Raw genomic sequence first — 15,813 nt, forward strand, 5'->3', positions numbered from 1 at the left:
ATTCCACCTAAAAACTAAAACTGAAATGCTCCCAAACCTAGCTGGTGTTACTCGCCAAGTCCCCCTGAGTATTTTGAGCCGTCTCTTGTCTCTCTAGCTGACACTGTTCCTGAGTTACAAGTTTTTCTGAAAGCTGATCTATATCCAAGATGGCGCCGGCCAGGAAGCTACATTTCCCATCATGCATCTCCCTGATTGGTCCGTTTGCGTAGTCGCCCCCTTAGCTTTTTTTCCTGCCCACTGCTCTCATTACTATTGCACAGTAACACAGGACTGTTTTTTTTTTTTTTACTGATTCTGCCTCACATCACCCCAATATGTATTCTATACTAGCTGATGGTGTAGCAGAGCTGATGCGCGCATTGTGTAGCAGACCTGACGTGCACATAGTGTAGCAGAGCTGACGCGCGCGTGGTGTAGCTATGTGCTGCATAACGGCCATCTGTTTACCAGGGGGGTAGTGTAGGTTTAGATCTCTGCTTGCTGTAAATGAAAACATTGTAGTTCCATCCAGACTCTAAGAACATCCAAAACACTTACAATATACAGAGCTGAGACACAAAGACAGGTACATATGCCTGCATTCACTGACAGCAAGCAGAGATAGAACTATAACGTTTCATATTACAGAGACCTAGGCTCAGGGACATATGTAAGTCTATGGAAGCAGCACAGGTGCATGGAGATGATCCCGGATGTTGTATCCAAGTCAATAGACAGCTAACCCAGCCTCCAAAGAAGAGATCACATGTTCTGCATCTACAAAGGGAGGGGGGAAGAGGGAGCAGTGTGTTGTCAGAGTGGACACAGAGAAGAGGATTTTAGACGTCCAGAGCAGGTTAGTATTAAAAAAAAAAAAAAACACAGACAAAGGGCGATAGGTTATATGTGTATATTAGACATAGGGTGGTATTGGTATTGGGAAGGGGGATCGTTTAGAATATTTTTTTTATTTCTAGGATAACCCCTTTAACACAGCACAGAATTAAAGGATTATTATACAAACAGCTGCATTTCTTCCCCCAAACAGCACCACTCTTGTGATCAGGTTAGGTATGGTATTGCAGCTCTGTTCTATTGAAGTGCATGGAGCTGAGTTGTAATACCTCACACAACCTAAGGGAAAGGGTGGCGCTGTTCATATAAGAAAGCGGGGATGTTTGTCTAATCCTGGTAACTGCAGAGCCCCCACCCTTGTAAGATATCCTGCAGATAATCATGAATATTACAGGGTACGTGACTCTGGGAAACAATAGGGAGCCTTGTCCTATATATAACATCAGGACTGTCTTGTCAGCATTATTCCCGAGCCACCTGGATTGTCACAAAGAAAGATGATGCATCACAACAGCCTAATGGAGCATTGTATTAAGTCTGATTTATTGTTCCCGCTCTATCATTATATACTGAGCAGAAACAAGACACTAAGCAGATGTAAAGCCGCCCCATTTATCTTCATTACCTGCTTTTACGCTTCCACTAAATCTTTGGCGCATTCTTACTCCACGCTGTGTATAAAGATAATTTGTAGCTACCTGGAAATGGCTGACAGGATGCTGTGTGATGATGTTGTGATGTATATTGCATGGGCGCAGCAGCCGTACCCACTTCAAAAGTGGGAAGATAGCTATGGCTGTATATCCTCTCTAATGCAAAGATCCTAAGGGACATCCAAAAACAGGGTGTAAGCCTTAGCTACTAGGTGTCTCATGTCTGTGCAATTTGCTGTCCACTGACTGTTGTCGCGGGAAGTCTGTCTCTAGTAACAGACTGATCAGGACAAATTACAGGAACTGGGGGCGGGGTTTAGCATGTGCTATGGGCAGGAGAGGGAGAGAGACTAAGCAAGCCTGGGCTGTGTAACTGGATGCTGAACGAGTCTGTCTGCTACAGATGACCCACACCGTTCCTTAGAGGTAAATCAAGGCTTCCCTCTCGTCCAGCGCAATGTCATGATATAGCAGAGAGGAGTATGTGGTGTGCTGTGACCTCACCAAGGCAAAACCTAGCAGATTTTGGGTATGCTTAAAACTATTCAGCATTTCTTTCATAGGAAACTCGCTGTCTGCAATACTAGATGGAAAAGCAAGGCTGACATTTATGACCCGCGACGAGGATTACATCATCACCATGCCATACGCTCACTGTAAAGGTATGAGAAAGTGCTACGATTGATAGGGTTAACTACTGGCTAAGGACAAAAGTTTAGCCACTAAACTTTGGACATGTCATATAGACGTGTATAACATTTTGATCAGTTGAGGATGATCAGACCCCATTGATCCCTAGGAGAAGCAAGGAGAAGCACTTGTATGAACGCGTCTCCCACTGTCTCCCGGCAGGAGGCAGGGGCTCCATAGACTTAGCATAGAGTCCCAAATCCTAATAGACCACTATTATTAGTGGGGCTCTGATTCTTTGTGCTTTGGTGAGTACTAGATCCCCTTCATTGTTTACCAGCCATCACACAGTACATTTGGTAGTGTCTAGTTAGCTACGGTAAGAAAAACTAAGATTTATGGGGAAGGGGTAATTGATATCTGTATATTTTGTTACACATCTAATTTTGATCAGAATCAATCAAAATATTTTCTGACAGGACTTCTGTACGGCACCATGACTATGGAACTTGGAGGAAAAGTTACAATTGAATGTGAGAAAACCGGATACACAACAGAGCTGGAGTTTAAGTTAAAGGTAAGAAATATTAATACATCAAAAATTGTGCTAAACACAGCAAATCCTTGTCTAACAATGAGTCATCTTCCAGCACTTTAGTAAAGGTAAAACCCCCTGTGGAGGAAACCTCTTGGTAAACCATGGCTGATGGATTGCCCTTTTTCTGGTATTGCAGAGTGTAATTTAGAATCCATTACATGCTCATTCTGTTTAAGATTAGCAAAGTATTTTTTGCAGAATTTCCCTGTTGTCTTCTCGGGAGAAAAAAAAATCTACATTAACATCTGTACTTCTATATTTCATACTTCGTAAGTCCAACATGACTGATTGCACCCTATAAGTTAATTCATGATTTCTTAGTCAGAATAGGAGGTTTCAGCCTGCCTGGTTTTTACTATTTGGTTTTGCTGATCCAGGCGAAAATAACAATAACTGGAACAGAAGAGGTAAATGTAAATGTAGCCTAATAGTCAGTGCTTCCTCAGGTGTAAAAGTCATTGAGTATAAGCAGCAGCAGGGCTGATTCATATTTGGCAGCAGCGGATCCAGGAATATATTAATCTGGGAATGGTGGTGTCTCTAAGCAGCGACCTGGGACCCCGCAGTATATCGTTTTACGGGAAATGATTTTCTCAAGGAGATCGTAAAGCTGCGGAATGAAGCGACAGCAACACAACAGATGCATAAATAAGCTGTAGCTGTCAAAACTAAAAATAGTGAGGAAACGGAATATAACATTCAGTCTGTATTTCTGTCAGGACCTCAGTGGCTAGAATGAAATATTTCTCTCTCTATATGTATATGATTCTTCCTCATTCACATACACCAAGGAACCAGAACCAGTCATGTCCCCTAACAAGATTCTGGGACTGGGAAATCACTAGGAAATCAGTGTCCGCCTCCTCCTTCCTTGATATCTTGAACAGGGGTATACACCTACTGATATTCTGTCCTATATACTGGACGGTGCAGTGATCTGAGCTATTCAGCTGTGTGCCCATCACATGACTAGGAATTCTAAGCTCAAGAGTTGTCTAGGCCGTGCTGAGCTGCAGCATGCATTCCTCCTCCCTCCTCCACCCTCTCGGTTCTCCATGATTGATGTACAGGGCGGGGTTTCCAGCAATTTGTTTTGTACATCAGTCATGGAGGACAGAGACGGGTGGGGAGGAGGAGTTTATGCTGCAGCTCAGCATTGCCTCCACGACTCTTGAGCAGGGGCATAGATCTTATTCTGCCCCATATACTGGATATACAGGTTCTTGGTTAGTTACAGTGCTGTAATCTGAGCTATTCAGCTGTGTGCCCATCACATGACTAGGAATTTTAAGCTGAAGAGTTGTCTGGGCCGTGCTGAGCTGCAGCATGCATGCCTCCTCCCTCCTCCACACTCTCTGCTCTGCATGATTGATGTACAGGACATGGCTTCCAGCAATGATTCTTGTACATCAGTCTTGTAGGACAGAGAAGGGTGGGGGAGGGGGCATGCATGCTGCAGCTCAGCACTGCCTACATGACCTGCTCGATGACCAGGACTTTTGAGCTCAAGAGTTCTCTAGGCCATGCCAAGCTGCAGCATGCATGCCACCTCTCTCCTCCACCCTCCCTGCTATGCATGATTGATGTACAGGGCTTGGCTTCCAGCAATGATTCTTGTACATCAGTCACGTAGGACAGAGAAGGTGGGGGGGGCATGCATGCTGCAGCTCAGCATGGCCTAAACAACTCTTGAGCTTAGAGGTAAAACATCATTTTATACCACCAGCTAAGAAACAGATATCACTCGTTCCATCTCCCTATTGGCTATCTGCCCATGACTGAGCACGAAATAGAGCGGATGGATTCCCTAATAATATTGGCACTTCATGTGATCTCTAGGTATCTCTCCCCCATGAAGCGTGCGCCAGATTTACCAACTAGGTACATGTTGATGGAACTAGAATATCAAGCCAGACTCGAATAGTCAATTTTTTTTTTATCGGCTTATCGGTTTTACCATCCCACATGTATGTTTGGGTAAATATGGTGCAGGTCGGCCCTCAACTCAACCCAACAGTCTTTATATACAACTCCTGAGTGGTCCCCATTGTACACCCTGCTACTCTGTATGCTAATGGCTCTCACGTTTATCTTTCAGCCGTTCTTCGGGGGCAGCGACACATTAAACCAGATCTGTGGGAAGATCAAAACCGGCAGCGAAGTTCTGGCAAACCTGGACGGACACTGGGTGAGAATCCTATGTAAAGTAGGACGTCATTCTAGGTAATGGGAGGGGGTTGTGAATCCTTATATAAAGGGATAATGGGAATTCTGGGTTTGTCCATAGTTATAGTGCTGTACGACATGTCAAAATAGGATATTCCCTATAGGTGATGTCAACCATGGTGCCGCAACCTATGTAGGGTTATCCACCTTGCCGGCCATCAACCTGATACTTGTGCCTCCAGTCTCTCATACTGGGATGGAGTGATGGTGATGATGAATAGACGCGGTGTAATGCCTCATTCATCCTGTGGTGGCGCTGCAGGAAAGCTGAGCACTTGCTGACAGGTTGATCAATGGGGGTTTCAGAATAGGAAGACTTTGGGATCTGTTTATCAATAAGGCCCTCCTATAACTAGCAGATTGTAGAGAGCCCCTTTAAACCATAGCACTGTGCTCTTATTACAGGATCGGGAGGTTTATCTGAATGACGTCCACAACGGCCACAGGGACATATTCTGGAATCCCACAGCCGAGATCCGAAGGCAAAGACTCAAGCGTCACATCGTGCTGTTCGAGGAGCAGACGGAGATGGAGTCTGAGAGGTGATGATGACCGGCAAGCCTCTAGAGCAGGGCTAGGGAACCTTGGCTCTCCGGCTGTTGCAAAACTACAACTCCCATCATGCCTGGACAGCCAAAGCTAAAGCTTTGGCTGTCCAGGCATGATGGGAGTTGTAGTTTTGCAACAGCCGGAGAGCCAAGGTTCCCTACCCCTGGTCTAGACAGTAACCTGCAGTAATGCCACATCCACTATATACTCTCCCGGGTACTCGACTGGTGTCAGAAAGTTATATAGAGTTGTAATTTACTTCTTTTTAAAAAATCTCCAGTCTTCCAGTACTTATCAGCCGCTGTATGTCGTGTAGGAAGTGATGTATTCTTTACAGTCTGACACAGTGCTCTCTGCTGCCACCTCTGTCCATGTCAAGAACTGTCCAGAGTAGGAGAGGTTTTCTATGGGGATTTGCTGCTGCTCTGGACAGTTCCTGACATGGACAGTGGTGGCAGCAGAGAGCACTGTCTCAGACTGGGGGGAATACACCACTTCCTGCAGGACATACAGCAGCTGATAAGTACTGAAAGACTTAAACATTTGAAATAGTCTTCCAGTAATTATCAGCTGCCGTATGTCCTGTAGGAAGTGGTGTATTCTTTCCAGTCTGACTAAGTGCTCTTTACTGCCACCTCTGTCCATGTCAGGAACTGTCCAAAACAGGAGCAAATCCCCATAGAAAACCTCTCCTGCTCTGGACAGTTCCTGACATGGACAGAGGTGGCAGCAGAGAGCACTGTGTCAAACTGGAGAGAATACAACACCTCCTGCAGGACATGCAGCAGCTGATAAGTACTCGAAGACTGGGGATTTTGTAATAGAATTAATTTACAAATCTCTATAACTTTCTGATACCAGTTGATTGGAGTACCCCTTTAATAATCAATACAGTGTGTAAGAACATATTATCGATGCACAGAACCATCAGAGGTTCCATTCGGAACATACATCAATAGTTCTGTCAGATTTGACAGGAAGAAAAATCACAGCTCTATTATTCCCATCAGATCAATAGGCGCCATACTGCAACCCATTATAAGCCAATGGGGTCAGTCAGGAACAGGACGTCTGTAGTTGAATGGTTCCGGCGCTGCCATCATGGCTGACTGACTGTCCCTGTTACAGACTCTGGCAGCATGTGACCAGCGCCATCAACGAAGGAAACCAGCGCCAGGCCACCGATGAAAAGTATATTATAGAGGAAGCTCAGCGGAAGGCGGCAAAGGAGAGGAAGGAGAAGGGAGAAGAGTGGAGTCCACAGCTCTTTATGTATGACGAGATGCTGGCAGAATGGCGCTATAAGTATGAGGAGTGAGTAACTTCTTAAAGGGGAACTACCATCAATTCTGTAGGAAAACCTTTATAGTCAATAGATGTGTTGATAATAGACCCAAACAACCATCCAGATCTTTGCCCCAATCCTACTTGTTAATCGTCATACAAATTACATTGTGAACATTGATGTGGAAGGAAGCTGATTCCATCTAAGGGCACATTCACACTACAGAATCGGCGCCGTGTGGAATCTCCACTCCAATTCCATAGTGTAAACGGGCCCTAAAGCCGCAGCAACACATAAAGGTGGAGGTGTGATGCACTCCCATCAAACCATGGAACCTTCGGCCCTCCAGCTGTTGCAAAACTACAATTCCCATCATGCCTGGGCAGCCAAAGCTTTAGCTTTGGCTGCCCAGGCATGATGGGAATTGTAGTTTTGCAACAGCTGGAGGGCCGAAGGTTCCCCATCCCTGTTTTAGATCCGAACATTACAGCCCTGACCAGAAACTTCCCCAAAATGCCCACAGGTGGGCGGGGTTTACATGAACTCCTCCCCTTTTGCAGCCCATTTGTGGATGACATAATAAGCCCTTGGCTAGTAATGTATTGCCATCTATTACCTAAGCTGTTCCCCCCCTCCCCCTCTGCTGCATCTGACTAACCAGTTACATGTCCCGACCCCTGCAGCACCCGCCCCTGGCATCCGCTGACTGACATCGCGCAATACGAGAAGGATGGAATTCTGCAAACCGTGAAGAGGAACCTGACCAGCATGCTGGCCCCGCGTGGAGACCCCCAGTACAAGGTACAGACGTCTCACTTATATAAAGTCCTGTTCACATTAAGCAGATGTGCAGTACTATTCATCTAAATGGCATGTGGAATTCTGTAAGCCCCATTTAGATGAATGGAACAGGCACTAACAGTTATGCTATAAATCAGCAATTCATCCGGACACTTACAAAGCAGATCCTAGTGATTTGTAACTGTATCCAGATTGGCTATATAGATGAGTCTTTTTTTATTGTTCTCTGTTATCAGCCATATTAGCATGGGGGGGAAGGCTGACCAGCGATCATCAATGTTATCTTCATGTATGACTACTCTCTGTCCCTTCTCCCTTGCTGAGAACCTCCACTAACAGATATAGGTCTGAAGATACATGTGAAAATTTAGCGTCTCGCTGCACTGTTATAACCTAAACACTTAGGCCATGTTCACATGGCGTAAGAGACCGGCTGTTCCATGACCCGGCCAGGTCACGGAACGGCTGGTCTCAGAAAAGATCATCCCGGACTGTACTGCAGTACCGGCCGGATGATCTTTCGGCCCCCACTGCACGCTATAAAGCTTGCAGTGAATAGCGGCCGCAGAAAACTGACTCTTCAGTTGCTTGCAGCGCCGCTAGGGGTCCCGGCCGGAGCGTATACTATGTGTAAACGCTCCAAATGGGATCCCATAGACACCCGGCCAACGTATTTTCTCATATAAACGATGGCCGTTGTTGCAATCGGCAACAACAGCCGTAGAAATACGAAAAAATACATTGTGTGAACATAGCCTTAAAGAGTAACTTCCCAGAAAATCTGTGTCCAGCGGTATATGGAATTGCCAGAAGTCACAAAAACTTACATTGAATAAACTTGTATTGCAATTCAAGTCTATGAGACTTTTGATAATTCCATATACCGTTATACTGCTACAAACTTGCCAAGAAGTTTTAATGAATATCCTGACTGGCTGTGGTCTATTACAAGTCTCACATAAACCCTCTCCAACCCTCTCCAACCCTCTCTTGTTCCTGGCCTTCAATTTTAGGAGTGGGTGCGAGACTGCCGCAGGGTGAGGAAGGAATTTAAAGGGGAACTCCAGCGAAAAATTGTTTCTGTCATATCAACTGGTGTCAGAAAGTCATCTATATTTGTAATTTACTTCTATTTAAAAATCTCCAGTCTTCCAGTACTTATCAGCTGCTGTATGTCCTGCAGGAAGTGGTGGATTATTTCCTGTCTGACACAGTGCTCTCTGCTGCCACCTCTGTCCATGTCAGGAACTGTGCAGAGCTGGAGCAAATCCCCTTAAAAAACCTCTCCTGCTCTGGACAGTTCCTGACATGGACAGAGATGGCAGCAGAGAGCAATGTGTCAGACTGGAGAGAATACACCACTTCCTGCAGGACATACAGCAGCTGATAAGTACTGGGAGGCTTAAAAATCGGAAATAGAATTAAATTATGAATATATATAACTTTCTGACACCAGTTGTTTCCAATGAGTCTGTAAGGAATGAAAGGTGGAATCTGATTGGTTGCTATGGGCAACAGAGCCAGTTTCACTTTACACCATGTTTGCTAAATCTCCCCCATTGTGTCTATTTTAAGGTGTGACGTTGTTAAGGAATTATTTTTCATTTCCTATTCACTATACTAGAGAGGAAACAAAGAAGGAAGACACCGGAAAGCCAGCGAGCAGCCGTCCATCAGCAGCCAGACCACCGAGAGCAGCTGCTCCACTCCCGAGCCCAGACACGAATCCTCCGATGATGATGGTTTGTTTAGAACGTTCCTACCTCATCCACAATGAACACACATTATATATATATATATATATATATATATATACACACACATGTGTATATATATATATATATATATATATATATATATATGTATATAATCAGTAATAACTACCTACTGCACTGTAACCATGTTTGCAATATGTTGGAGCGGGTGAGTTCTGCTCCCACCCCTGTGCACTACCTGATGGAGCCACCATGGTGGGCATGGGTTGGGTTGGGTACAGTGGATGTTCACCACCTTGTGAAACCCGTTCTCCAGCGTTGGCAAGTCAACCAGCGATTGAGTCCCAGTGACTGTTGAGTGTATACAGCGGCTGTATCGTGCATATGGTAATACTCTGCCTAGTAGCAGGCTCTCAACTATAATAAGTGTTTCAGGGCGGGTCTTACATTTCCGGTTTCCGGTAGAATTTACATTTATAATTTTTTTTTACAGAATTTTTATTTAGAATACATCCGTTGTCATTCCATTAGCTGCCAGCAGGTGGAGACATAGAGCCATGACATTGTTCTGTGTTGTTTGTTGTTATAGGATTTCGGGGGCCGTGTTCTCAGTGCGGAAAAGAGAAACATGAACTGAAAGAAATCCAGGCGGCAGTTTTATCTCTGCAGAAAACACAGCAGGATATTAATCGGTAATAATCATTATTATATGAACTACAGTACACTGCACGGAACGTCCTCTGATGTCTAAGGGTCCTTTTAGACGCCCAAATGAGCACCGATCAGCAAAATTGGCACTCTCTTACAGTGTCTTTAGAAGGTACAATAAATTGCTCATCTGGGCTGCACAAACAATTGCTATATTGTTTGTGCAGCCATTAAAGGAGAAGTCTGAGCAATTTCAATATTTGACAGTCGGCAGGGGGGAAAACAGCAATGAAGCATTGCTAACCTCTCCACGTGCTTACAAAACGCCATCTGACCTGCCCTGGGACCCCGTGATGATGTCACAACTAGTGGCCAAAATGCCCATCCTGGCTGATGGACTGGCCGCTCAGCCAATCACTGACTGGCTGAGCTAGCTGTCCATCAACCAATTTGTGACGTCAGCAGTGCAAGAGATCCCAGAGTTCGGCGGGGGGTCCTGGATCGGCTATCCAGCGCTGGAGAGGCATAGGGAGAGTCAGTCTGGAATCTCTTCTGACCCCTCTTCTATCCTCAGGGGTTTTGAAGACTGGAAGTAAGTGTCTTTAATGCAGCAATATGGAGGCGCTCTCATATAAATGCATAGAGAGGGTCTGACTTCTGCAATCATCACGAATGAGTATACGGAGGAGCCTGCAGCCGGGGAGTTAATAATGAAAAAAACTAAAAACGAGTGCTCCTTTACAGTAAAAAGAATGCAGAATTACTACTCTGCTCCACGTCAACTATCGTGTACTATTCAAGCTGTCTAATGTTCTTACATGCTTCATACCATGCCTGGGAGGTGTGTTTTCCTCTGCCTGACACTGCTTCCTGTTCTTTCTTTAACCCTTACAACTATAAGGCTATGTTCACACAGCGTAAAGTACGCCCGTTGTTGCCATCGGTAACAATGGCCGTACTTTGCATGCCTAGGAACACAGCATGCTCTTCTATAGGATCCCGGCTGGAGCGTATACACATAGTATACGCTCCGGTCGGGATCCCATTCGGCGCTGCAAACAAGTGACATGTCAGTTTTCTGCGTCCGCAATTCACTGAATTGCGGCCGCAGAAAGACCTGATAGTTCACACAATGAAGCAAACGGCATTCTGTTCTATGAGTTCTAATGTGGGCGTGCTCTGATGCACCTGCATCAGAATACTGCGGCCAGATGATCTTTGCAGAGACCGGCTGTTTTGTGACCCGGCCGGGTCACGGAACGGCCGATCTCTTACGACATGTGAACATGGCCTTATACTGTTTCCTGTGTACAAGAATATACAGTATAACTACTATAATATACTATACTATACTACTATAATACTGCTCCTATAATACAAGACTATAACCACTATAATACTGCTACTATATACAGGAATATAACTACTATAATACAGCCCCCTATATACAGCAATATAACTACTATAATACTGCCCCCTATATACAGGAATATAACTACTATAATACTGCTCCTATATACAGGAATATAACTACTATAATACTGCTCCTATATACAGGAATATAACTACTATAATACTGCCCCTATATACAGGAATATAACTACTATAATACTGCTCCTATATACAGGAATATAACTACTATAATACTGCCCCTATATACAGGAATATAACTACTATAATACTGCTCCTATATACAGGAATATAACTACTATAATACTGCTCCTATATACAGGAATATAACTACTATAATACTGCCCCTATATACAGGAATATAACTACTATAATACTGCTCCTATAATACAAGAATACTATAATACTGCCCCCTATATACAGGAACATAACTACTATAATACTGCTCCTATATACAAGAATATAACTACTATAATACTGCTCCTATATACAAGAATATAACTACTATAATACTGCTCCTATATAGAGGAATATAACTACTATAATACTGCCCCTATATACAGGAATATAACTACTATAATACTACTCTTATATACAAGAATATAACTACTATAATACCGCTCATATATACAAGAATATAACTACTATAATACTGCTCCTCTATACAAGAATATAACTACTATAATACTGCCCCTATATACAGGAATATAACTACTATAACACTGCTCCTATATACAGGAATATAACTACTATAATACTGCTCCTATATACAACAATATAACTACTATAACACTGCCCCCTATGTATATGATTGTGTATAAGTAATAGAGTCCTGGGTGGAGTTTCCTGGTTACTATTATAGATGACATTGATACTTCTCGTTCTTTCTATCTGTTCTCTCGCCTCCTTCCTCTTACTGTAGCGTTGCTGTAATACGTCCCTCTCGTCTCTCTCTTTATAGGAGCCTCAGCTCTCTGTCCGGTCATCGCTCGCTTTCTGCATGCTCGCCATCCAGGGCCTCCTTGCTGAATTCCCGCCATTGGCTCCTTCTCTGCCTTTTCCTCGCCTGTCAGCTCTTCATCAACTTTGTGTTTAAATAAACTCGAATCACGGACGACACAATTGTTGTCACCTCCAACAAGAACTTCGCCCCCACCCCAGTAGTTGGACATTGAGGGGGTGGAGGTTGCTTCCATATATTGTCCCTATGTGCGACCTCAGCACCTTCCTAGCAGGTGATGGGTTGAACACAGGGTTAACAAGCAAGCATGACCTACAGAATATCGTGCGGTTATATCACACAGGAAGCGATAGAATTATGCAGATGTCATACCGTGTTCTGTATGCAGCGCCCAGTCCTCGCCTGACTGCAGATCGTCTACCTTAAAGGGCAATTCCACCTTAAATCAAACTTCTCCGGTAAACATTAACCCTCATCATCTTCTTCTTTTCTCAAGTCGATAAGATGGATGTTCCTACATCATCACCGATATCTTCCACTCTACCGTTAAGCCACGTGATCGTAGGAGGAATGATGAAGAAGATCCGGACTTGGTGTATAAAGAGTTGCCCCCATCTTGATTGCTGCTAATAGGGCGACTTTTTATAGAAGTGTAAGGCTCCTTTAAGGCGGAAATTCTTCGATCACAATCTTGCTAAGCTCCGAAACTTCGTTGATTACATACAGTGTCGGACTGGGGTATCTGGGGCCCGCCAGAGGAAATGAACCTGGGACCCACTAATGGAGAACCAGCGAGAAACAACATGTCAGGTTGTAAAGCTGGGGGCCCACCGGAAGATTGTCCGGTGCTCCCGTGGGCCAGTCCGGCACTGATTACGTCTCGTTATTTCAGTCAATCAAACAGCACAAAATCCACAGGTATAAAGAGGCACAAACCCCTTCACCCCCGTCCGTCATCGATGTATCGTCCTTTTGTATTTTTGATGTTTGTTTTTTTACGGCTTCTATACTGTCTATGGACGGAGACTGTACGTGTCCCGGCACGCCACCGCCCCTTCTCCTTAGCCTGCCACCAGTCTCTGATTCTAGAGCATGCCTAGCACTTTAATCTGCATCCAGAAAGCGACAAGATGTTTCATCCCAGACTGATGTTTTATCCGTTATGTCTTTCCATATCTACGCTTCTTATTAGTTACCATTAGGGATGAGCTCAACCCGAGCACGCTGCCCGAACGCGGAAGTCTGGGCATTTCATTATCGGTGGCTGTAGAAGTAGGATGCAGCCCTAGGAAAACATGGAGACCGCCTGTGGCCTGTGTCTGGATCCATGTTTTCCAGGACTCCCTAGGGTTCCATCCAACTTCCTTCAGCCACCGGTAATCAAATGCCAAGATTTGCACATTTGGAGTTGCTCTTATCTCTAGTTACCATTACCCTGTGTGGTATATAAGATAATACCTAACCACGTCCATCTCACCGTTTTATATATGGAGATAATCTACATGAAAGGTTGTCACTTTGTAAACAAGTTACTGTACTGATCCTGAGTTACATCCTGTATTATACTCCAGAGCATCACTCACTATTCTGCTGGTGGGGTCACTGTGTACATACATTACATTACTGATCCTGAGTTACATCCTGTATTATACTCCAGAGCTGCACTCACTATTCTGCTGGTGGGGTCACTATGTACATACATTACATTACTGATCCTGAGTTCCATCCTGTATTATACCCCAGAGCTGCACTCATTATTCGGCAGGCCTCAGAGCTAAAATGTTATAGCATTCCTCATCATGTACAGAACTTTGCTGAGTTTCCTACTCGAAATTGCTGCCTTGACAATTCTCTGTAAAGACTTCTGATGTCGAAAAGACTAACTTCTGCAATACAGGAGCTTAGCTAAGCAGTTACGGTATTAATTTTATTCAAAAGCTCAGTGTTTCCTGTAATCCACTGATCAGTATAAGATAATGTAATGTATATACACAGTGACCCCACCAGCAGAATAATGAGTGCAGCTCTGGAGTATAATACAGGATGTAACTCAGGATCAGTAATGTAATGTATATACACAGTGACCCCACCAGCAGAATAATGAGTGCAGCTCTGGAGTATAATACAGGATGGAACTCAGGATAAGTAATGTAATGTATATACACAGTGACCTCACCAGCAGAATAGTGAGTGCAGCTCTGGAGTATAATACAGGATGTAACTCAGGATCAGTAATGTATGTACACAGTGACCTCACCAGCAGAATAGTGAGTGCAGCTCTGGAGTATAATACAGGATGTAACTCGGGATCAGTAATGCATTTACAAAGTGAAAAACCATTTCTGTAGACTTCAGCAATTATTTTAGCATCAGGGGAATAAAATCTAATATATATTTATTTGGGGGGGGTAGGGCAGGACATATTTCATGTATTTTGTGTAGTCAAAAATATTCAAATCCATCTATTTTCAGATTGTTTGTCTCGTCTCTTTATACATCACACAGAACAAAAATATACTAAATAAAGATTATTATATATATATATATTACTATCAATGTCGCCCTGTGGTTTTGTATAATGTAAAAAAAATTATAATAATACTTAAAGAGACTCAGTGAGTAGGTTTATTCTGTCCTATCTCAGGGTAGCATTAACTAGTGACAGAGAAGCTGAACAGAATGATGTATCACTCACATTGTTCTGTGCAGCTGATCCAAAGATATCCTCCTGAATAACATGGACAATAAGTAGTCTTCTCCATTATGTGCATGAGCCCAGTAGTCCTGGATATTTATGAGATGCAGAAAGCTCCGCCCACCAGATGTATAGCCAGTCAACAGTCAATCAGCAGCGGGGGGCGGGGAGAGGGGTGTGGCATCCTATTCTCCTGCATATTAGGAGAACGGCTTAACAGAATGATGTAAGTAGTACACCGATCTGTTCAGCATTTCTGTCACTAGTTTATGTTGCCCTCATTTAAGGCGGCATTAACCTATTGGCAGATTCCCTTTAAACCAAGAAAGGCATTATAGAAGAGAATTTCCGTTGGGAGAGTCACAACAGTGTGAACAGTGAGGTAAGATGGCATAACCATACATTTCATACATCAGGAAAAACAGAGACCCTAGAATCTGATGGAAGACGACGAGTGGGCGAATGTAGATATGGACCAAGCTAAATAAAACAAAAAGTTAACACTACAACTTGCCATGTGATATCATCGAGTCCCCTGGTCATCACTGCTTCTTCCTGTTTCTTGTTGTCTCAGCAGGACCTGCCCGTTCAGCCCATCAGTGACTGAGGCAGGACACCTCCAGAGCTGGCGCTCACGAATAGCTTCACCATCAGTTGAGATTAAATACAGTATTTTAGAGGATAGCCCAATATTTTGTTGGGTTAATGTAAAGTCTGTTTCACCTCTAAAAAAAAAAAAAACATCAGGTCTGATGGAAGGACTTTAGCGACCGGCTCCGGCCGCACGCTCCATTGTGTACTGTGG

The 15,813-nt window shown here is 43.9% G+C and overlaps 1 protein-coding gene across 1 annotated transcript in view; it reads left to right on the forward strand.

Annotated features, from left to right (window-relative positions):
* The window catches only part of OSBPL5 (oxysterol binding protein like 5), a 61,323-nt gene extending 47,369 nt beyond the window's left edge, over window positions 1-13,954 (forward strand). The window contains exons 14-22 of the mRNA XM_069968070.1: window positions 2,054-2,152; window positions 2,600-2,697; window positions 4,817-4,906; window positions 5,350-5,486; window positions 6,622-6,807; window positions 7,462-7,579; window positions 9,204-9,321; window positions 9,884-9,986; window positions 12,314-13,954. Of these exons, the coding sequence (XP_069824171.1) occupies window positions 2,054-2,152; window positions 2,600-2,697; window positions 4,817-4,906; window positions 5,350-5,486; window positions 6,622-6,807; window positions 7,462-7,579; window positions 9,204-9,321; window positions 9,884-9,986; window positions 12,314-12,452 (1,088 nt within the window). The 3' untranslated portion in view covers window positions 12,453-13,954. The remainder of the gene's footprint in view (window positions 1-2,053; window positions 2,153-2,599; window positions 2,698-4,816; window positions 4,907-5,349; window positions 5,487-6,621; window positions 6,808-7,461; window positions 7,580-9,203; window positions 9,322-9,883; window positions 9,987-12,313) is intronic.
* Window positions 13,955-15,813: the final 1,859 nt, after the last annotated feature.

Source organism: Dendropsophus ebraccatus, chromosome 4, assembly GCF_027789765.1.
Source record: "Dendropsophus ebraccatus isolate aDenEbr1 chromosome 4, aDenEbr1.pat, whole genome shotgun sequence".
NCBI lineage: Eukaryota > Metazoa > Chordata > Amphibia > Anura > Hylidae > Dendropsophus > Dendropsophus ebraccatus.